At 37.1% G+C, this 22,017-nt stretch overlaps 4 protein-coding genes and 1 pseudogene across 4 annotated transcripts; 2 read left to right on the plus strand and 3 right to left on the minus strand.

Annotated features, from left to right (window-relative positions):
* Window positions 1-243: 243 nt before the first annotated feature.
* Window positions 244-1,410, minus strand: LOC118045107 (uncharacterized). The gene has a single exon (XM_035053639.2). The coding sequence runs from the start codon at window positions 1,174-1,176 to the stop codon at window positions 349-351; it is 828 nt and encodes a 275-aa protein (XP_034909530.1). The 5' UTR covers window positions 1,177-1,410; the 3' UTR covers window positions 244-348.
* Window positions 1,411-2,776: 1,366 nt separating this feature from the next.
* On the plus strand, window positions 2,777-4,400 carry LOC118045149 (GDSL esterase/lipase At1g29670-like; annotated as a pseudogene).
* A 2,337-nt stretch (window positions 4,401-6,737) lies between these two features.
* Window positions 6,738-13,800, plus strand: LOC118045105 (V-type proton ATPase catalytic subunit A). Its single transcript, XM_035053637.2, has 20 exons — window positions 6,738-7,038; window positions 7,703-7,829; window positions 8,038-8,093; window positions 8,180-8,239; window positions 8,448-8,559; window positions 8,652-8,689; window positions 8,820-8,921; window positions 9,251-9,307; window positions 9,406-9,477; window positions 9,569-9,670; window positions 9,763-9,825; window positions 9,906-10,038; window positions 10,615-10,721; window positions 11,186-11,380; window positions 11,895-11,981; window positions 12,124-12,228; window positions 12,605-12,702; window positions 12,824-12,902; window positions 13,185-13,273; window positions 13,377-13,800. The coding sequence occupies exons 1-20, from the start codon at window positions 6,961-6,963 to the stop codon at window positions 13,489-13,491; spliced, it is 1,875 nt and encodes a 624-aa protein (XP_034909528.1). The 5' UTR covers window positions 6,738-6,960; the 3' UTR covers window positions 13,492-13,800.
* A 61-nt stretch (window positions 13,801-13,861) lies between these two features.
* LOC118045148 (cysteine desulfurase, mitochondrial-like) lies at window positions 13,862-14,735 on the minus strand. Its single transcript, XM_073410863.1, has 2 exons — window positions 14,511-14,735; window positions 13,862-14,395 (listed from the first exon to the last, which is right to left on the minus strand). Exons 1-2 carry the CDS (start codon window positions 14,733-14,735, stop codon window positions 13,862-13,864), a joined length of 759 nt encoding a protein of 252 aa, XP_073266964.1.
* Window positions 14,736-15,178: 443 nt separating this feature from the next.
* On the minus strand, window positions 15,179-19,950 carry LOC118045106 (7-dehydrocholesterol reductase). The gene is made up of 13 exons (XM_035053638.2): window positions 19,725-19,950; window positions 19,027-19,249; window positions 18,819-18,874; window positions 18,488-18,590; window positions 18,328-18,393; window positions 17,837-17,950; window positions 17,072-17,198; window positions 16,774-16,874; window positions 16,272-16,397; window positions 16,120-16,184; window positions 15,908-15,989; window positions 15,743-15,825; window positions 15,179-15,585 (listed from the first exon to the last, which is right to left on the minus strand). Exons 1-13 carry the CDS (start codon window positions 19,814-19,816, stop codon window positions 15,519-15,521), a joined length of 1,305 nt encoding a protein of 434 aa, XP_034909529.1. The 5' UTR covers window positions 19,817-19,950; the 3' UTR covers window positions 15,179-15,518.
* Window positions 19,951-22,017: the final 2,067 nt, after the last annotated feature.

Genomic DNA, 22,017 nt, shown 5'->3' on the forward strand with positions numbered 1-22,017 from the left:
CAATAAAGAATAACATAATCAAGAATAAAAGGAAAAGAAAGTGATGTTGACAGAAGAAATGAGAGCAAAAGGGTGTTATCAGTGGTTTCTGAACCTGCCCTTCTGCCCAATCCTCGGGGTATAGTCTCAGGCCATCTTTTAGTTCGGGGAGCAGCATGTTAGGTTCTGCAAGGAGGGCCAAGATCACTTTATTTAATCTGAGTTCTTAATTATGCCATTAAAAGATCAATCTGCACAGTCAAAGATCCCAAGAGGCCAGGATGAAAAGGATTACAATGGCATTAGAGGTACATTTCATATTGACCCTCATGAAAATTCTAATGCCTAACTGAAAAAATAATATTCAGATTACAAGACATTTTTTCTATTGAGCACTTTCTTCAGGAGTGATTCTCTTCCAGGAAATCGACTGCTATTCTCCACCTTGCAATCTTGTTGATGATCAACCCTCCCTGGTTTTGATCCCTCAAGCCCGACCCCACCATCACCATCGACCCTATTTCCAGAACCATCCTTGCTCTTCATTACAATCTCAATCTTATCCTTCCTCTTCTCCACTTGTTTCTTCAACTTGGCCCTTTCTCTTCTCTCCCTCCTCCTCTCCTCACTTTCTGATAAAACCTTATCACTCTCCACTCTCGATAAATCTTTATCTTCTTCAACACCTCTAGAGGAAGATGATCTTCTTGGTATTTTGCCACCTTTACTAGTACCCAAGAGCTCAAAGTTGACTCTACTCCACCCAACTTTATCTTCATTGTCCCAGCCAAACCACTCACTAATCTCCAACAATCTTGACACTGCACTGTCATCATTTCTTGCCAAAGAAGAAGAACCGCTGATACTCCTATTATTGTTTCCATTTAGGGCAGTATCAGCAAATTCCCACTCCAATCTGTCCATGTAAACCGGATCTTGGAGCACTTGGTCAGCTAACTTAGCCCAGTGCTCAAAGTCACCAGCACGAAGATTCTTGGAAACCCATTTCAAGTAAGTAGATGGGAGAGTGCCAAGCATCTTGCCCTTGTACTTGCCAAAGTCTATTACTCGGTCTGTTATCGGAGTTGTGGTGATTTTGAGTGGTTTATTGGGTGGCCAACTAGTACTGTGTGGTTTGTTGGGCTTGAAAGAGCATGTGAAGTTAGGAAGTGCGGAAGAGAACTGGGTTAAGGTCATGGTGGAGACTGTAAAGAAAGATTCAAACTTTAGGTTAGAGGAGATAAGAAGCAATTGAACAGCCAGAGACGGAATAATAGATTCTGCTTTTGTTGTGGATCTATATTTATTAATTAAGATTTTTATTTATTATAAAGCTTATTTGGAAATAAAGATTAAATCTTGGTTTTGAATTAAAATCACTAATTCGGGTCGACCCATCCAATTCATGACCCAAATTCATCGATCAAAGTTTTGGGGCCATTCCTGCAAGGGGGATGGCCTCCTTGAGCTAGGACTATGAGCTATTTCTAAGACATCATCAGCATCAGCTTGCTAATTGAGACAGGTCCCCTGTTCTGCGCTCTTGTACTCTGTAACAGGCATGATATACTGAACTCTTTGGAGCCTTGGAGGATGGAAAGCAAAGTAAATAAAGGCATGCTAGCAATATCCCAACATATCATAACGTCCATTCTCCATTAACCATAGCATGGCAGAGGATGATGATGTATACTACTTGATCAGATTCTACGAACCGCTAACATGGCATAACATCACCGATTCACTGAATTTCTTTCACCATATCCCAGATTTTAAGCAGTATCACATGATAGTGCTTCTGCAGTCTCAAACCGTTACTGAACATGGCAAAATTCTTGGACAAAAAAACTATTTTCAAGGCAGCCAGCCTGCCAGTTATCTCTCATCTTCTTGACATTCAAATCAAAAAATAATTTGACCCATTAGTCTAGCTCCAGTGAAAGAAGAAGAAGAAGAAGAAGAAGAAGAGACAATGACCCTTTTTGGTGATCCAATCGAACCATTTTTAAGGAGATGAAATTAAGTATCTTGTGTTGTGTGCGATGAATTTACTTGTAAATAAATGAATAAACTAGCTCCAGGCTTGTAGTTATTTTTCACGCGCATATTCTTGATCAAAAAGATTTGTAGGTCCAAAATTACCTTTTAAGATACAACTCATATTTTGACCCCTCCTCCCCAAAATTGGAAAAAAAATATATAAATTTTGATTCCTAAAAAGCTTATCTTGTACCCCGCTCTCCTTCCCACGAACCCATGGCAAGTTCGAAGGTCAACTATAACTATCTCGTAACTGGAGGGGGAGTCCATTGAGGCACTCCAGGAAATTAATATATAAAAAAAACAGTTCGATTAACTAAATTTTGTGGGGATAAACAAATTTGGAATGAGTTGTAATTTAATTGATGTTAGTGCCCTTTTCAGAAGGTTTTCAATTATTTCCCAAAAAAGAACAATAATTTAGTTGGTAAGCCATGCAATAAAAAGAAAAAAAAGAAACATGGATCTTCTCTAGTCTCTCCTCTCTACCCCTAACTGGCTCTGCCCATACCGAGAAGCTAATCCACTTGTTTGCAAGAGTCAAAATTGCTTCTTCGTTTTTGTATTCAATCTCTCTCTCTCTCTCTCTCTCTCTATATATATATATATATATATATATATATATAAGGAAGCAATTGACTCATACACACACACACACACACGCTCATCCCCTTGATCAGATGCGTTCCTCTGCCACCATTTTCTTTTGCATCACACTTTTTCATTTTGTTTTATCAGTATATATCTATCTTGATCAATGGCTTGCAGATACAAGCCTAAAATGTTTTGGTACAATGTTTTGTCGATGGTTGTGTACCTGTCACCTTGTGTTCTTGGAGGGTATTTACCACCGGTGCCATGTTACTTCATTTTTGGAGCTTCCTCGTACGATAATGGCAATAATAATGACCTTTCAACAACGGCCAAAGCCAATTTATCCACCTTACGGGATTGATTTTCCTCAAGGAGCCACAGAAAGGTTCTGCAATGGTCGCACCACAACTGATATTCTATTTCCCCTCTTAACTCCTCTATATACATCATTAGCTTGGCATTCATGATGATAATTTACTATTTCTTCCTGATCATGAGCGAATTTTGGGATTTCAAAGATGAGAATTTCTATGGAATTTTATACCCCAGTATAGTTTTTGTTAAACCAATTTCAGTCCAAGAGACCTGAAAATATAGCGGTCTTATCTTTTTTACATTAATTTTTTCACACATAAAGGTTGCAAGATAAATTTGATTAGCCTTCTTCTTGCAGCTGAATTTCTAGGATTCAAAAATTACATCCCATCCTGCAAGAGGTTGCAGGGGCATACTTACAGGTGTTAGCTATGCGTCTGCTGCTTCTGGGATTAGAAATGAAACTGGACAGAATCTGGTAATTTCTTGTACATTTCACAAACATAGCAAATTCCTGATTTAATTTCAACGAGCGCGCGCGCGCGAGTTATGGTTACTTAGAACAAGTAATAGTAATTAACAATTTTTATTGAACAGTTGTCACGTACAGGGAGAACGAATAAGCATGGATGATGGATGGTCAACTACAACATCACCAAATTACAGTGTCGAGGATTAATGAGATTGTAAGAGATAAAAACGTGGCTGCAGAGTGCTTAAGCAAATGCCTATACTCAGTTGGAATGGGCACGAATGATTATATTAACAACTACTTCAGGCCACAGTTCTACCCCCCAAGCCGCCTATACACGCCTGAACAGCATGCCATAGCACTTAACCAAGAACTTCCTCAGCAATTAACGGTAGTAGTTGAAATTGATCTCTTTTAATCTGTTGCTTAAATATCAAAGTTTTCTCAAATAACCATATAAATTCTTTTTTGTTTTTGTGTTCCTTTCTTGGTATTAGACTTTGTACGACTATGGAGCAAGGAAGGTAACCATCCTGTTTGGGATACCTCCAATAGGTTGTGCTCTCGCCATCCAAGGTGCAGCTGGAACAAATGGTTCTTCTTCTTCTTCCTCATGTGTAGACCGAGTTAACAATGCAGTCCAGCTTTTCAACACTGGACTCCGTTCGCTAGTGGACGGGCTCAACAACAATCTAACCGGAGCTAAATTTTATATACGTGAATACATACCAGATATATTCCACTTTCTTCTTTCAGGTAAATACAATACAAATTAATGTATTTCAGGAGAGGAATTAGTAGTTGAAACGAATATTTAGACGACGACTAGTAAGTTTATAACCTGGTGATTAACCCAGGTTGTAGAGTCAGAAAATGTCTCGCATGGTGTCCTGCGTCACCGATTACGAGCACTATGATTCCATCAAGCAATCCACGTGGTAGTGGAGTGAGTTATACATGGTGGGATGCAATCCATCCATCTGAGACTTCTAATTCATAACTGCAGACCGGATCATATAATTCTCAATCTCCTTTGATGCTATCCCGCATGGATATTCGTCGAGATCATTTGTATGTGATCAGTAGAAGAAGACATACGTGGAGCCGAGATGGGCCATTGAGACAGCAGAAACATTTTCAAGACGAGGGGAGAGTTTCGAAGGCTTCAGGGAAAGAATACATGCAAGCAGTCGCATTTTCCGTTGAATGTTGTCAGTGCCACAGAGGCATGCATGATTAATGTGGTTGGCTGTCTTATAGCAAGATGTTTTCCTCTGCGTGAGTATGTGAGGCCCATGGACTGTGAGAGCATCGTAATATAACAGAAAAAACGGCCTTCTGCCCCTTTTGCTCCGTGCGTGATAATGTATGGCCGAAGCCCGACTGAAGTCTCCTTGCCCGCCTGAGCTGTCGTGATCCGTGCAATCATTTATAATTGCCGTTTCGATACATAAGCTCAGGAAACGCCACATCTCATCCTCACTTTCGCAATATTATGTGTATTAATATTAAATGATAATGATGTGTATGTCGACAAACTAACCCCCGTACGTGTCGCCCTCACCTTGGCTTTGTCTAGGGACCTTCTTGTCCATTCATCTATTTCACGAAATGGCCTCGAACTTTCCTTTTCGATCTTAATTTGTTATGTGCCGTTTAAAATCATTCTTTCGGGTAATCAGACCCATTTGTAACCACCTTCAACTAGAGGCCTTGGATCATGTAGGCCATAAAACTATCATGATTTTGCAGAAATTTTGTAAAACTAACAGTATCAACTTCTTTTCCTTCTTTTTTTCCTTACTATTGCCTATGACATTTGCCCGGTTCAATGCTGCCTCGATCGGTGATTGTCATTGATTAGAGAATATAGATTATGATTCAAGTTTATGTTTTGTATTCAGTCAAGTTGACCTGTTATAAGTGGACCTAGTTAATTTGACTCAAGCAAGACATGACTTCAATTTTATTTTTTTCAATATAGAATTGTTTTAACTTTTTCTTTAAAAATCTTAAAATGAGAAAATTTAGATTGGTTTAGGGTTGACCTAAGTCGCTCAATATACATGCAAAACGGGTTTTTCATTTATGATTAAACTATTTTTTTTTTCTTTCCAAAACAACAACAGTAAAAACTAAAGAAAAATAATACAATTTCAAAACTTATATAAAAAAAATAACATGGTTTGACGAGTCGATTTAAGCCTATAATTTTAGACTAGGTTGTTTTACTGGCATCTTTACTCACTGTTATGAAAAAAAAAAAACAACCCTACCAACACTCAACTTACTTAAATAATTAACACTCAAGTCATAATTCACATTATATTTTAATTTAAATTTAACCCAAACTAAATTTATAATCACTGTAGCATTAAAGTATATCATTTAATTATTTAACCATAAAGAATTGTGTGAATTCAAGTGTATCTGACGAAATGAGAATAGTACTGGCCACAACAAGTCTTTGTCTCATTGACTTGAATATCAGTTTGAAAATTATGAATTCAATTTAAATTAAAATATTATGTGAATTGTAATTGTATTCAATTTATAAACTATGAGTTGTGTTGATTTGGTGAATAAATTAACTGTTGTTGGGATTATGAATTTTTGTCGGTTATCAAGCTATGGGAATTATTAATGTATTCAATTACCGAACTATGAATTGTTGAGTTGTTTTTTTTAAAGAGGAAGTTAAGTTGAAAATTTTAAAAAATAATTATACTCGAGAGTTATAAAATAACACTATATAACCTGCTAAAAATGTATTATTTTTTAAAAAGAAATCTGAACCACGATGTTTCTTTCTTTACCATGCTACTTAAGAGAAAACTCTAAAAACTAATATTCATTCAATAATAATAACAGCCAATAATAAAAATTATCATTATTCACTCATAAAAAATGAGAAACTTTACTGTTTTCAAAGGAGTTAATTCATGTATATTCATTTTTTTAAATAAATAAAAAAATTATAATTAGAGATATTCTTATCATTTATTTCATTAAATTATAACTTTTCATGTTGGCATATAACTTTTTTTTCAAAGATAAATTAAAGAAGTAACCAATAAAATACTCCTAAATAGTCCCCTACCACCACAATTGTTTTTTTAAAAAACCAATAACTTTTGATTTTTTATATTTTTTCAAAACCCATGCGATGTGATGACATCTCTGATCTGTTATAGCTTTTTAAACAAACAAATAAATAAATGTATCCAAAACAAAAAGGTCAGCATTAATGACTGTAGAGCCGCGTCCATCTCGGGTCCGCACTGACATGGCAATTAGCTAAACAGGTAGCACTATATTATACAGTACAGCAAAAGCACCATATCATTGTCCGCCATCCCTTGCAATTAATTACAAATCCTGGTGTCTTCTGCTGCGGTTGCCCTCTCCCTCCCTCTCTCCATCAAAAAATTATAATCCAACCTTTCTTCTTCCCTCTCTGTCATCTGCTTTTACCAATTCAATTCGATTGAAACCTTAGGGTTTTGAATCGATACTTAGATTCTCTACACTCTCTCTGCACCATTTTTCTCCGAGAGAAAATGCCGTCAGTGTACGGAGCTCGATTGACCACATTCGAAGATTCTGAGAAGGAGAGCGAGTATGGATACGTTCGTAAGGTAGACGATACCTTTCCATTTCTTTTTCTCATACAATAAGTATTAATTAATCATATAGATCGAATTTATTTTCTGATTTCTGATTCAAACTCATCTGATGATCCTGTTTCTGTTGATTTACTGTCATCAGATCGAGTTTCTTTGATTTATCTGAGATTGATATTCGCCTTGAATTTTTGATCCTTTAGATCTGTTTTTAATTCTTGTGATCCATTGAGATATGATTGCTATTGTGATTTTCTAGTGATCTTATTAGTCTAGTTGATTTTGCTTTTAAACATAATGGTAGAGAATTTGAAAGCTCTGGAATTAAACAGGCCTGTGGAAGTGGTTGCCAGCATTTCAATGCTGCGTTTTGTATTAAAAAACTGAATTTAACTGTTCTGTGTCCATTGCTCGAACCAGTAAAATAAAGCTTATGCAGATAAAAAATGGTTAGAAATAAGATACGAATTGTTCTATTTGTACTGTGTGTCTGTTGGCTCATTTGTTTGGATTAGGATTTAGCTGTTATATTTCTAGGATTTGAGCAACTTATCACGATGCATGATTTTTAGTTCAACTTAGTTTGTTAATGAACCTAATCTAATTCTGATTTGGTTTGTTAGGTTAAATGGTTTTCCTGGTTTTGTTCTGACTAATTTGTTTCATATGGTTTTCATAGGTATCAGGGCCCGTTGTGGTTGCAGATGGTATGGCTGGTGCAGCTATGTATGAACTGGTTCGTGTTGGCCATGACAATCTAATTGGTGAAATTATTCGTTTGGAAGGACATTCTGCAACAATCCAAGGTTATTCATTAATGCGAGTTCTAGAATTCTTCTTTTCGTTCACCATCCTTGTCATTTTTTAGCATTGTAATTTGATCAATGATTTATTTATACTGCTCCGCCTCACTCTTGATTCCCCTTTCTGTAAAATGGAAAAGAAATGTTTTTCTTTGTTTTTGTTCTGAGGTGCTTGAAATGGACATGAATGTTTCTGTTCTTTACATGTCAGTGTATGAGGAAACAGCTGGTTTGATGGTGAACGACCCTGTTCTTCGGACGCACAAGGTGATCTCACTATCTTGTCATGTAATTGTTTTTCTAGACGTGTATTGTGACTGCATCAGCTCATAAACTGTATGTTGATCTTACAGCCATTATCCGTAGAGCTTGTGGACCGGGAATACTGGGGAATATTTTTTGATGGAATTCAGGTTTGATAGCACTTTCTTTATTGTCAATTTGTGATTAATTAGAATTACGTTTAGTTTTCTGTTAATCATAAGTTCTTTTTCTAAAGCCTTTAAGTTTAACTTTGCTCTTGCTTTATCAAAAAGAAAAAAAATGAAGTTTATGGTTTGCTTTCTCGCTTGCATAATATATAGTGGTTAACCATTCACCTATGTTTTCTTATCTTAACAGAGGCCTCTAAAAACCATTGCAAGAATATCAGGTGATGTCTATATTCCTCGTGGTGTCTCTGTTCCAGCCCTTGATAAAGACACACTCTGGGAATTTCAGCCCAAGAAAATAGGTAATGGCTGGTATATTGTTGACAAATGACAATGGTTGTTCGAATTTTTTATGTTGAATTCCACTAACTTCAGTTATACTTGATGTTGGCAGGCGAGGGAGATCTTGTGACTGGTGGAGATTTGTATGCTGTAAGCTTTATATTTTAACCTTTTTTTTGCAGGTCTCCTTTAAAAATGTGTAGTTTTAACGTCTTGTTTATTATTTATCTACTTTTGTGTGGTCTAACATTGGAATTTGTGTGAATATTTTCCTATGCAGACTGTATACGAGAACACTCTAATGCAGCATCATGTTGCACTCCCTCCTGATGCCATGGGGAAAGTCACTTACATTGCACCTCCTGGTCAATATTCATTGAAAGTTCGTCTCTTTCCATTACATTAAAATGATAATTGCGAAAGAATGCATCTGCTTTCCCTTTTTTTCTTGTTTGATACATATCATACTGCCCAGTTCTTGCTTGTTGCATGTAACATTGGTACTGATTTAAATGAGTTTTTCTGTATGCTGAACTTGGGAAGCACTAGCTATAATCTGATCTGGATTAATGGAATTATTATCATTCTTCAGTCTCCTTGGTTGTAGTTACCATTTAGTTGTGATTCATATTTATGTGAATTCTTTGTAACATATAAACTGCACATTGATGTTTCTTATGGAGATCTGTATGTTGAATTGTGTTTTTGTAGGACACTGTGCTGGAGCTTGAGTTCCAGGGTGTTGTAAAGCAATTTACCATGCTTCAGGTTTGTAACTTGTAGCCAAACTTTCAGTGAATCAAGATTCTTTAATCCAAAGTTAATTTTTTTTTTTTTCGTTTGCTATGTGCTTCTCCTTTATGCAGACTTGGCCAGTACGTACACCAAGACCAGTTGCATCAAAGCTTGCTGCTGATACCCCTCTACTTACTGGGCAGGTGCTTGCTTACATTCTAAAAGCATTGGTTTTCATATCTATTGCTTTCGCACTTTGTAACTTGAGTTCCCAATGACCTTGTTGTGTTTCAGCGTGTCCTTGATGCCCTTTTCCCCTCAGTTCTTGGTGGGACTTGTGCCATACCTGGTGCATTTGGCTGTGGGAAGACTGTCATTAGTCAAGCTCTTTCCAAGGTGAAACTTGTCACTTCATTGTGGAGCTAACACTGATGGTTGTGATGTTGGGGTAGTTTGGATGATTCATTACTAAATGTTTGTTTGTGCAGTATTCTAACTCCGATACTGTTGTGTATGTGGGCTGTGGAGAAAGAGGAAATGAAATGGCAGAGGTATATGATTCTCTCAGTTTACTCATCAATCCTCTTTTATGGTTTTTGAGATTTTTAATCTAGAGTAATCTATTGCTCAGGTGCTCATGGATTTTCCACAATTGACCATGACTTTGCCTGATGGCCGTGAAGAGTCTGTCATGAAGCGTACAACCCTTGTAGCCAACACTTCTAACATGCCTGTTGCTGCTCGTGAGGCTTCAATTTATACAGGTAACTCCATTTCTTTTTAAGTAAATATTAAGCAGATTAGAGAATGATATGAAGAGTTATCTCCGAAGCGTAAAGTTCTATTTTTTGTTCCTATTCTTTCTTGTTGGTGTTTTAAGAATTTTAGAGTTACAGAAAATTTCTGTGTGGTTTTGTTAATTAAGAGCTGGTGCTTTTTGAAGGCACGCATCAGTTGATGGTAGTGATTTTTTGTAATTCATGAAAAGAGGGTAATTTTTATTATATCAGATGTACTGTCACATGCCCTCTGTTGGAGAAGGAGCTTCCTTTTGAAAGACATGTAATATTCTGAGGAAATAAATGGTTGCAATTTAGGGAATGCAACTCACCCTACCATGCACGTATGGGTTGCAGACTTAGGACTATTTAGACCATGTGCAATGGACCAAAGAAAAAAATTTCAAACTGTAATTTTATTGCTTAAGCTAAAAGTTTCATGTTTGCAGTTGATTTGCTTGAATTTGAAAATTCTATATTTTAGATTAATTTAATGTTGATCATATTTTGTCTCATTGAATGCCTTGTGATGATGCTCTTTAACTTGTGGGCTGTTCTCAGGAATCACTATAGCTGAATACTTCCGAGATATGGGCTACAATGTGAGCATGATGGCAGATTCAACATCTCGTTGGGCAGAAGCATTGCGTGAAATTTCTGGACGGCTGGTTAGCCTCTACCAACACTTATCTCAATGCCTTGGAAGATTTTTCTAGTGCTTCATATATTAGTGTCTGATATATGATACTGGCAGTGTTGGTCTCTTTGTGTGGACTATCTCTTTTCTTGCTAGGATGCCTTAGCTTGCCTATCATCTGCAACCATCAATACCCAAAATATTATTTTTCTGTTTGCTAGAAACTAGATATAGTTAGAGTACTTGACAGTTGGTTCTAATATCTTATCAGGCACTGGCTTCCAAAAAGATTGGTGACATCATCAGTTACTGTTCATATTGACTAGATATAATTAGAGTACTTGACAGTTGGTCCTCATTATTGATTCTTTGGATGATGTTTTTCTTTAGATGATGTTTTTATTAGACAAATGGATTAGCATTGTTAATTATGTGAAATTTATTTGTTTCCCACTCAGATGAACTCTAATTGCATGTTCTTAATTATATTTGCAGGCAGAAATGCCTGCTGATAGTGGATATCCTGCTTATCTGGCAGCACGTTTGGCCTCATTTTATGAACGTGCTGGAAAAGTAAAATGCCTTGGTTCACCAGAGCGTACAGGTAGTGTCACAATTGTTGGTGCAGTTTCCCCACCAGGAGGTGATTTCTCAGATCCTGTTACTTCTGCTACCCTCAGCATTGTCCAGGTAATTATAGACTATGTTTACTACCTTTCATACTAGAAGCAATTAGCAACATAGATTATTGAGACAAAACAGAGAGTCAAGTCTTTTTTTCCTAGAGAGCGCTCTTCCACAGCCTGAGACCACAAGCTAAAATTTTTGAATTTGTTTTTAGAAGTTTGAAATAATCTGTTACAGTAAGCAGACTTTTTTTTTTTTCTTAATTGTTCCTGATTAATAATAGGACAAGAAAAATAAATTTCTACACTAAAAGGAAAAGCCATAGAAATACTAATGTTTAATTAATTAAGCCAACTTGATGGTGGCAAAATTACTGATCAACAAGCTGGAAAGCATATCCTGGCCCAAAATGATTCTGCTTCAGTAATCAGGGTAAATTTTAAGTCAAGCAACGTGTAACTTAAGTCAAGGCAGTTTGGAAAATGAATCTGTTCTATCTTGATGTCATTTTGAGTTCTTTTCCCCCGAATGTTATATTTTGGTTAAAATGAGGTGTGATTCATTTGTACTTTTGCAGGTCTTCTGGGGTTTGGACAAGAAACTTGCACAAAGGAAACATTTCCCTTCTGTAAACTGGCTTATTTCCTACTCTAAGTACTCAGGGGTATGTTTGCAATTTTTCTACAAACTGCTTTTGTTTTTCTTTTGAAAGAAAAATTGTTGGATGCTTATTGGAATCTTCATTGCGTCGTATATTCTATGCAACCTGTTTGTGTTTTATTAGGCTGTTCTGCTTTTGTTGTCAGGCATTGGAGTCATTCTATGAGCGATTTGATCCAGATTTTATCAACATCAGGACAAAGGCACGTGAAGTACTCCAAAGAGAAGATGACTTGAACGAGATTGTCCAAGTATGTTTTCTTATTTCAAAAATTTCCTATTCTGGTTCCCTTAGGTCCTAGAAATAGAGAATATGCAATTTACCTGGTAACTGTTGAAGAAATATATGGATGAATTCTGTGAGCTATATGACAGGTATGTTGTTTCAGCTTTACATTTGCTCTTGAACCTTAATTGTAAGAGTACTCGTCATCTCCTGTCCTTGATTGGTTGATATCGCAAATTTTAATTTGGCATAAAAGAATTTGGTGGAGATTGATCACCTTTGGCTTTTATGATACTGTAGATTCCCGTGAAATTATCTTGACTTTCACTATCATTGAACTGTTTATTTGGTGTTTTTGCCTGCCTGTGAGTAAATATCCATGGCTTTCTGGATCATTGCAGCTTGTTGGAAAGGATGCTTTAGCTGAAGGAGATAAGATTACCCTGGAGACAGCAAAGCTTTTGAGGGAGGACTATCTTGCTCAGAATGCATTTACTCCGTATGCCCCAACCTCTTTACTTGATCTTTTCTATAATCCATCTTTTTTGGGCTTGAAGAATTTGATTAAACTCATAGTTCTGCAGTCCTCATCCTTGAGTGTATGTTTGTGTGGCTTGCAGATATGACAAGTTCTGTCCTTTCTACAAGTCTGTTTGGATGATGCGCAACATAATTCATTTCTACAATTTGGCCAATCAGGTAATTTAACCCCCCTCCCCTCTGTTATTCTATGTCCTGTCCAGGGAATTTACTAGTGAGGGCTGTGAAACTCTGGCAGGTGCTGGCTGGACTTGAATCATGTTCGAGTTGCTCATTGTCTTTAAGAGAGCAACCTGGGCATCCATCTTTTTTATCTCTTTTGTTACTCTTCATTTTCATGAAGTCGATAGCTGTAGTTTTGTTTCAAAGTTCATTTCACAACCTGTGGAAGACTATGATTTGATATGGATCTTTGATGAACCTTTTTGCAATTCAATACAGGCTGTTGAGAGAGGTGCAGGCATGGATGGTCAGAAGATAACATACAGCCTTATCAAGCATCGGTTGGGAGACCTCTTCTATCGATTAGTGTAAGTGTACCATAGTTCTACCAATAATCCTCTATGCAAAGTGAATGCCTTGTGGAAATCCACAATAATTGCTTTCTGATACTGTCATCTGTCAATGTTGCAGGTCTCAAAAATTCGAGGATCCAGCAGAAGGGGAAGCAGCACTTGTGGGAAAATTCAGCAAGTTGCATGAGGATTTGACTGGCGGTTTCCGTGCCTTGGAGGACGAGACTCGTTGATTTAGGTGTTCCAGATTTTGGTTATTTATTTATGGAGTCTGGCAGCTCGAAAACCAGCACTTGATCTTAGCCGTATTCGTTTGTCTTGCGAAGAATCAGTGATGTTACATTCCTTCATCCCACTTTGCGGTGCTTGCCTTGCCTTTTGGGATGTGATGTGATGTGATAGCTAGTGTAATTTGTTATTCAAAGCGGAGACAGACAGACTAAAACTGTGCCTTGTTTATTTATGCAATAAGGGCTTGTTTGTGTTTCAGCAGTTTCAATTTGTATTATTTAATTTATCATAAATAAAAGAATCTTGTCTTATCCGAAGAGGAATTAATTTTTTGTTCTTGAAAGAGTTGAGAAACACAACTCATTATTAGCGTCAGTGTATTAACCAATCAGTGTTGTGCCCATTAATATCAATCCCTTCCTTCATCATCTCATAAAGGGGGCTCATTTCCCGCACAGCAAGCTCAATTGCCCTCCTGTCAATCCCAAACCTAATTGAAGTATGCGCCATGTCCTCATCCACCTCCAATGCTCTCAACACACACGAAGGCTCTTCTAAACTAGCACTTGTACACGCGCTCCCACTCGACACAGCCTCTTCCTTCAACCCCATCAACAAACTCTCCCCTTCCACGCACGCAAACGAACGATTCAAATTCCCTGCATTCCTCCTCTCAACACTCCCATTCACCCCGACCACCATCAAGCTTAGCCCTAACTCCATCCAACAACCACTCCTGCGAACCCCCAATCCTCTCATTATCATACCCCATCTCCTCTGTCGCCAACTCCCATCCCCACCACCAACGGAGTATCCGGCCTTATCGACCCCCTCCCTCAACTTCTCCAAATCAACAACAATCCCATCATTCCCAACCGGTAAATACGTAACCTCAAAACCCTCTTCCTGAAGATGCCGGCAAGAGTCCAACACGCACTTATGCTCCGTCTGCCTAGTAACGACATGTCGTTTCTTATCCTTATAAAATATTATTCGACTCCGTCGCTCCTGATGTGAAAACGATTTCCTTCTGCGACGCGCCGATTAAGTCAGCTATTTGGGAGCGGGCGGTCTCGACGGCTTGATCGGATTCCCAACCGTAAAGGTGCGTGCGCGAGTGAGGGTTGCCGTAGCGAGCGAGATTGTAGGGGAGCATGGCGTCCAGCACCCTGCGGTCCACCGGTGATGTTGCTTGCATGTCGAGGTAGAGTGGCCGTGCTGAGATCTTCAAGCCTTTTATTGTCATAGCTTCGTCATTTTGTGTTGGGAGAGCGGTTGCTGTTGCCGCCGCGATGGAGGGAGGAAGCTATAAGCTTTGAAGCCATTGCTTTAATGTGTTTGAGGATTGAGTTCGTGTTTATTTATGATGCGGCAAGGGAGACAAAGATACTTTACACATATTTCGCCTAGATCCCTCCCTGTACCAGAAGTTACAATAGCAACTTGTACAGGGTAAAAACAACTTGTAAAGTTTTCAGACTCAATCTGAGTTCTGATCCAGTTTAGGTTTGGGTTACTAAGAGATATATATATCAGTTGTGAAAAAGGATTTACACCCCGAGAATATGGAAACAATCTTTCAAACCCTTATCTGGAGAACAAAAATAGTGGCAAATGTGTGAGGTGTTGATGATTTCGCCATGCCAGGGCACAGTTACATGATAGTAGCAATAATTCAACCACTCCAAAAAAGCAATGGCTACCAACCCAATCACTTGAAGAAGCCAAAAAGAAAAGGTTATCATCCCACCAGTTTGGCAAGGAAACACATTAATTTTATGACATCCCCTCAGAGAGCAATCCTTCCTTTCAATCTCGCAGAAAGAGGAGACATGGACAATGAGAACCAAAAATACAGTGTACATTAAACAGCAAGACTCACACCTTGCCAAAACATTAAAATCACTTAAACAAGAGTTATACAGTTTAAGCGGAATACTCGTGCGTTGCATTCTTGAGTTCACCACCAGATATAAAAGGCACAGTAGATCGATTCAATGCGAGTTGTGGTGCAACTAGAAGCGATGTCTTAGTAGATTCCCGGAACAATCCGGTAGCGGACCCTCTCACAGTACAACTTCCAGTACTTCCCGTATCTGCAACCAGGTGGTCGTCAAATTTTATTTCATCTCTCAAACATATCAGAATCCAACTATGTGTCTAGCAGTACAGGCGACATTTTTTAAGATTATGTTCAGCAATTCTATCAGTAGGCCATCCAAGTAAGAATACAAGTCAAGAAACTGTGCTTACTTGGATCCACATCGATCATCATCCCTTTTAGCTCGGTCAAACAGAAGGATGGTTAGAAATATCACATAGAAATAGGGTAGAAACTGCAGAAGCAAACAAAGATATCAGTAGCGTGTCCACAGGACTTCATGAATTGAGAAATTACTCCTATATTCAAATGCTTACGTGATTAAAAAGAGCCGGGACAGTCCAGAAAAAAGCAGCTAATATTTCAGGTACATAATGGAAATGACGAGATAAGCCCCACCTGCAAAATCCAGGATACAAAATCTCAGCAGAAGACATAACCATAAGCATATAGCTTTGTTGATACAGCAAGATGGAACGAATGCAGGGTTAAAATAAACTTGACAGCAACTGTGTCCAACAACAATTACCATCCTGAAGTCAAAAGGAGGCTTGTCTTTGTGTCCCCGGATGTTGTAGTGTATGAGGCCACAATCTGTTAAAAATTAGAATGTATTATGCCTCTTACTCATGGTTGAAAATTATAGACCATGTAAATATAAAGGATATATCACCAGATCACCTTTGATGGAGCCTTTCCCCAGACCAAACATTTGCCATCTGTTCTGCGAAATTCCTGCCTTTGCCTGTCACAGTCATAATTGACATATATGGAGAGAACGCCTGCTGCTAGTATATAGAGTGCAAGCTGGAGAAATAGGAGAGAAATGGTTAGAATAAAGTATATCAAGGGATATAGGACTTTGGTTGTTTTTCTATTTCAAGACTCTTAACAATCAAGCATTTATGCTCCTAATTGGATTTGAATATTGCCTTAGGGTAGCACTTCAATTGTAAATTGATGGGTGCTTTTATTTTCCTACTTTTGGCCTGAAATTTAAATCCGCAACACTTTTTTCTTGGGCAGAAGGACCATAAATCGATATCTTTCACTATTGAATTTCAACTCCAAGTTTTTCCTAAGAAATTCCACTCCAATTCAAAACACAGAGCTTAAAGCAAAGAGAATGGCTGAAAACAGGGCAGTTAAATTGGAAATCAAATAGATGAAAACAGCAAAGCACCTGAAGTCCAAGGTTCACAGGATGGTTAACAAGGTACATGCCCGGAGAAGTATACACAGATGGAACCCATACTAAGCATCCCCAACAAATATAAAATCCAGCTGCCAAATCCCAGAAGAGGAATAAGCATAATGAAAATAACCATCAAAACGAAAGATCTGGAAAAAAAATTAAAAAGCTACTTTGACAGTGACAAACACTAGAATTTTAAAAAAATAAAGAAAAGAAAAACACCTTAAAATTGCAAATAAAAATACATTTCAAAAAAATAAACGGACGAACTAGAGAATATGTAAACCTCGATCATGTGCAATGTCCATTGTGTTCAAGTAGCCAACTTCCCACCAAAAAAACTTTGTGACGTACACCAGCATCAATATTGTATTTACAAGCATGGAATCAGCTACTTTCCCATTCTGCTCATACTGATAGAATACAAAAAAAGTGCATTTTAAGATTTATATTCATGCGATTATACATGCAAAACTTGAATTAGAAACTTTATAACAAATGAGTTGAATTACACATATTGCATGTATAAAGTAAAAACAACCTTCAGTGACGAGAAAAGCACTAAAGCATTTTTATGATAGTAGCCTCAGGCCACCAAAATAATGAATTGACAACCACATATTCGACATGTAGCACTGGCTCCACGAGGCATAATAGAAGGGTTAAACACAATTTTTTCGGAAGTTGGGAGCTAATCCATTTCTCCAGAAAGGAACTTGCACTCAAAACACACCCCATTATATAGCATTTAGGCTTGGGGTTGGCTATCCAATAATTATTACATTCTTAAATCCACTTGTCAACAAGGAATAAGCTTATAGCTAAGAGAGTGGAAAATTGCTAGTTGCTACCCCTATCAGAATGAGTATTTCATCAAGAAAGAACATTTGAGCAATGCATCAAAGGAGAAGTAATGTCAAGCTCTTATCAACCGAAAGACAGGATTTAACCTCTTCACTGTAGAATTTGATTCATCTTATAATCAGCATGTATACAATCCCAAGCTTACAATATCAGTATTGTACTAAAAAGAAACAAGAACATCATTTACCTGCTTAATGCAATAGGTCAATGCCAGAACAGCCCAAGACATCATCCCAAATCTGCAGTTTGTGAAAACTTTGATGTCGAAGTTCTTTCCAATTCGAGGATACAGCTCCATACCCTGCGAACAGAAAAGGAGACCTTTATAAAAGCAAGGCCTAGACTACAATAGAGCCATATAGGAATTTGAGTGGCTAAACAAAAAGCACCATATCAAGTGGGAAGGCAAAACAATAGTTTAATAATTGTTTTACCAAAACCTTCAGATGCCAGTCTATAAACTCATTGTCGTGGTTCACAAATTTGGAAAGAAGAAGCTTAAATTTGAGTTGATCCTGGCTAAAAGAAAAAAGATTGGTGGATTTTTAATTTAAGCTTCTTCCCCTCGGTTATATATCTGGCTCAATCTCCCTTTCCCCCCATCAATCATGCTGCTTAATGAGAAATAACGATAGTCACATGAGAAAAATGAAAGGTATTGTAGAGTTATGAACTCACCCAATAGAAGTCGATTATTATGTTCCCGGATGAACCAGAATCAGTAGACGATGGAGCCAAATGGCCCTTCCAAATTATAATAAAAAAAATAAGAAAATCAGCAGGAGTTATAGCAAAATAAATGTGAACCGAGGAAGGTTGCGTAATTACAAATCCTTACTTTTATGTATAAGAAAATACAGAAGACTAAGCTTCCAAAAATGAGAGCACAAAATATTTCTCCCAAATGATCATAAACAATCGAGGGGTTGAATACACCAAACCTGAAGAATTAAAACAGAAGTATTAGGTGCACTCTATAATCATTTGTCACTCAGGTGAAATTAATCAGTGCCAGTCAGAAGCAGCTTGTCTTACTCTCCAAAACCTTAAGTGCAAAGAATACCATGGCAGAATCTAAAAGAACTTTTTACTGATTATAACCCCTATAAATGAGTGTAAAGCTTATTGGAATTCTTAAACAAAAGGATGTTGATGGAGAAAGTTCTCACCACCAAAGGCTGAGATAGGTAACCAAAGTCACTGTGTACGCTGCCATGCCATTCGCCTGCAACAACCACAGAAAGAAAGCTCATGACTGGAGCCATTCAGTATGTATTAAGTAGCATAAACTTCTGTTTTCAATCTCCAGCTGTTATAATCAAACAACACAAGAAACAGTGTAGCAGTTTGATAAAGACAATATCATGTGAAAAGTACCTTGTAAACAGGTCGGTTTCCTTCAGGAGAAATCGGACCCTCAACCATCTTTCCAGGTAAAAGAAGCTGCAGTGCAGCCTCAAATGCTGCATAACAAGCAATAATTTTCCAGGAAATTGCAGTGGGCCTTGGCCAAATATTTATAAATCCTTGCAAGCCATGTTGCTTCAAGAAATCCCAAGTTTGACATACGGACCCATCAGCATGCACCATCGTGTACCATCTTGCATTAGTTCGCAAAGATTTTCAATTTTAACAAACCACTTATTCTATCGATGAATCCATCCCTCCTTTTTCTTCCACGCATTTTCTCATACACTAGTCAAAATAGCACGATGCTAAAAAAATCAATACATTATCGTCTTGAGACTTATCAAGATTTATAGCTTTTAATACTGCAGTAGTAAAAACGGTATTTTCTCTGAATTTCGCTATAGAAAGAAAAAGCAGCAATCTTGGGATTTCTTAAGCAGACTAATGAACTTGCATTAAAAAAGATCGAACTTTGACAAGCAATAATCTAAAGGTTTATTAAGATCTAAAACACCCAGGATAAAGTTTAAAAAGATAGTAGCTCCATTTAGTATATCTATGGTGCTTTCTTTATCAAACAATAGCCGATAACCAAAAAAAAACAGAGAGAGAGAGTAAAGAAACCAAGAATTGTCATATTCCAGAAGCAAAGAAAAAGGGCTCACAGTAGAATAACAAAAGGAGGGCAGAGAGTCAGAAGCGAGAGCACTGAAGCATAAGTAACCAGTGGCGAATGAACAGTTTTTGTTTCTGCCATTCTCTGCCTCTCTCTGAATTCTTGCTCACCTCAACTGAACAGAAACTGAAGTGGGTCTCCAAAGACGACAGGAGACTTGTGACTTACGATGAAGACTGAAGAGTGCGTGACTACTTGCTTAATTATCGCTTGACTTGGAAAAAGACTCTGCGTTTGTGATTTGTCCATTAAAAAAAAGTCTTGGTTTTGCCGGTGGTGCACGTGCCACTCACCGTGTCCTTGAGAAAACTTGGGAATCTAACAAATTTCAACCATGATAATTTCTAGCCATTTCCAAAAATAAATAAATAATGATTTCTTGCCTTCATCCCGTTGCTATATGTTTTTTTTAAAATGTATTTTCTTTTTATTGCGAAGAGAGTGACATGTGATAAAATTATCCATTTTCATGGATACCCATTTGATTTAAGATGGGTATGATGAACATTCTTCTTTTCCCAATACATAAACAAGGGGAAAAAAAATAAAACATGTTTCTGTCCTTCAAGAAACTGCAATCCAATTATATATTTTGTTTTGATATTTTATCAAACATATTTTTTCAACAATTACTTATTTAAAATAAAATTACTTGTTAAGTTTACATTTCTAATTTAATTTTTTATATTAAAATGTGCGTTTGAGTTATGATAAGATTTCATATTTATATTAACTTAATATCTAGTTTACATTGCGCGTTGTAAAATTATATTAATGGCGGGGAAATATATGATGATCAACCCTGCTTTTGGTTTTGGATACTACTCCACGATTCAGGTCGGGTCTAAACCCATTTGGTTTTGGTTTAAAGTTCAGATTCACAGAGTGGAGCGTGGTTGCATTACTGTCCCGGCTCAGGCTGCTCGAGCCTCGAGCGTTCCTTGTGCCGGCAATATTCAAACTGTCTGGTGGATCTTGAATATTAAAACAATTAATGAACACCATCTCTGAGCATGGATGGGCAAACAAATGACCGGTCAGATCTGCAACACTTATAAACTCCTCACGGCAGCCTTTACTTCCTCCATTCTCAAACTCACAAGCTGTAAAAGAAGGCCCACGCAGTGCCTTCATCATCTATCTTGTACTGGTCGAAATCATCAAAATGCATTGATTCCTGGGAATTACGGGATTCATTTCGTCTTCTCTGCGAACATCACTGTCAGCTTCCCGTTACACTTGACATTTTGTGAGCTCTAATCTCTTTTGGGTTGTTGCTTTGATGGTGGCCAGATTTTTCACCAACTTTACTTGATTATGATAAGAATTACATGCATGCTCTCAAGGAGTTCCTTGCCTTCAGTAAACTCACTTGGCCGTTGGTTTGGAGAACCTGTCACAGCAGCCATAATTAATACAGATGTGAGTATATGTTGGTTCCCATGCGATAAACTAATTCATCGCATGCTGCTCCTATGATCATCTGGGTTTCAAATGGTGCCTTTTTAAATTTACCAGTCTTTTTTCCTTGCCTGTCAAGGCGCCATCAGAAGCTGATTACTGGGTTCTTTAACCATTCAATACAAGGTATATGATGAAATTTTTATTGACTCCATTGCTCATATGATTCTTTTTCTTACTGTCTTTTTACAAGTTTTAATATTTTTCCTCCATGCCAAGCAGTAGTGTATCCCGCAAATAGTTTACTGAATATATTTCACAAGTTGTTGGCTCCGTTTGTTTGCAGGAAAGTGGTTTCTTTTTGGAAAGTGAATTCCGGGGAAAATGAATTCCTGGAAAGTGAATTCCGGAAAAGTATTTTCCGATGTTTGGTAGTGTTATGGAAAATGAACTGGAAAATACTTTCCAGTGTTTGGTTGTGTTATGGAAAATGAACTGGAAAATAATTTATTAATGAATTAATTTTTTTTTCAAGTTTATCTAATATATATAAAATATTTAATATAAAATATTTAATCACTTACAATTGTCATAACCCAATTTTGATCTTTTTATTTTTATTATTTAAAAAAAAAGATGATGAAAATAAAAATAAAATAAATGAAGGATGAATTAAAATTTGGGTTAAGGGCAACATGATTGGAAGTTTAAAGATTTAATTAAACTTTTGACTAGTTTAATTAATTAAATCAAGGGTTTAATTGGAGAATTGATTTAATTAAATTTTTAGATTATTTTAATTAATGAAATCAAGAATTTAATTGAGTTTTGAAGACTTAATTAAACTTTGATTTAATCAAAAACCAATTATTTAAAATAAA

Source organism: Populus alba, chromosome 8 (genome assembly GCF_005239225.2).
Source record: "Populus alba chromosome 8, ASM523922v2, whole genome shotgun sequence".
NCBI lineage: Eukaryota > Viridiplantae > Streptophyta > Magnoliopsida > Malpighiales > Salicaceae > Populus > Populus alba.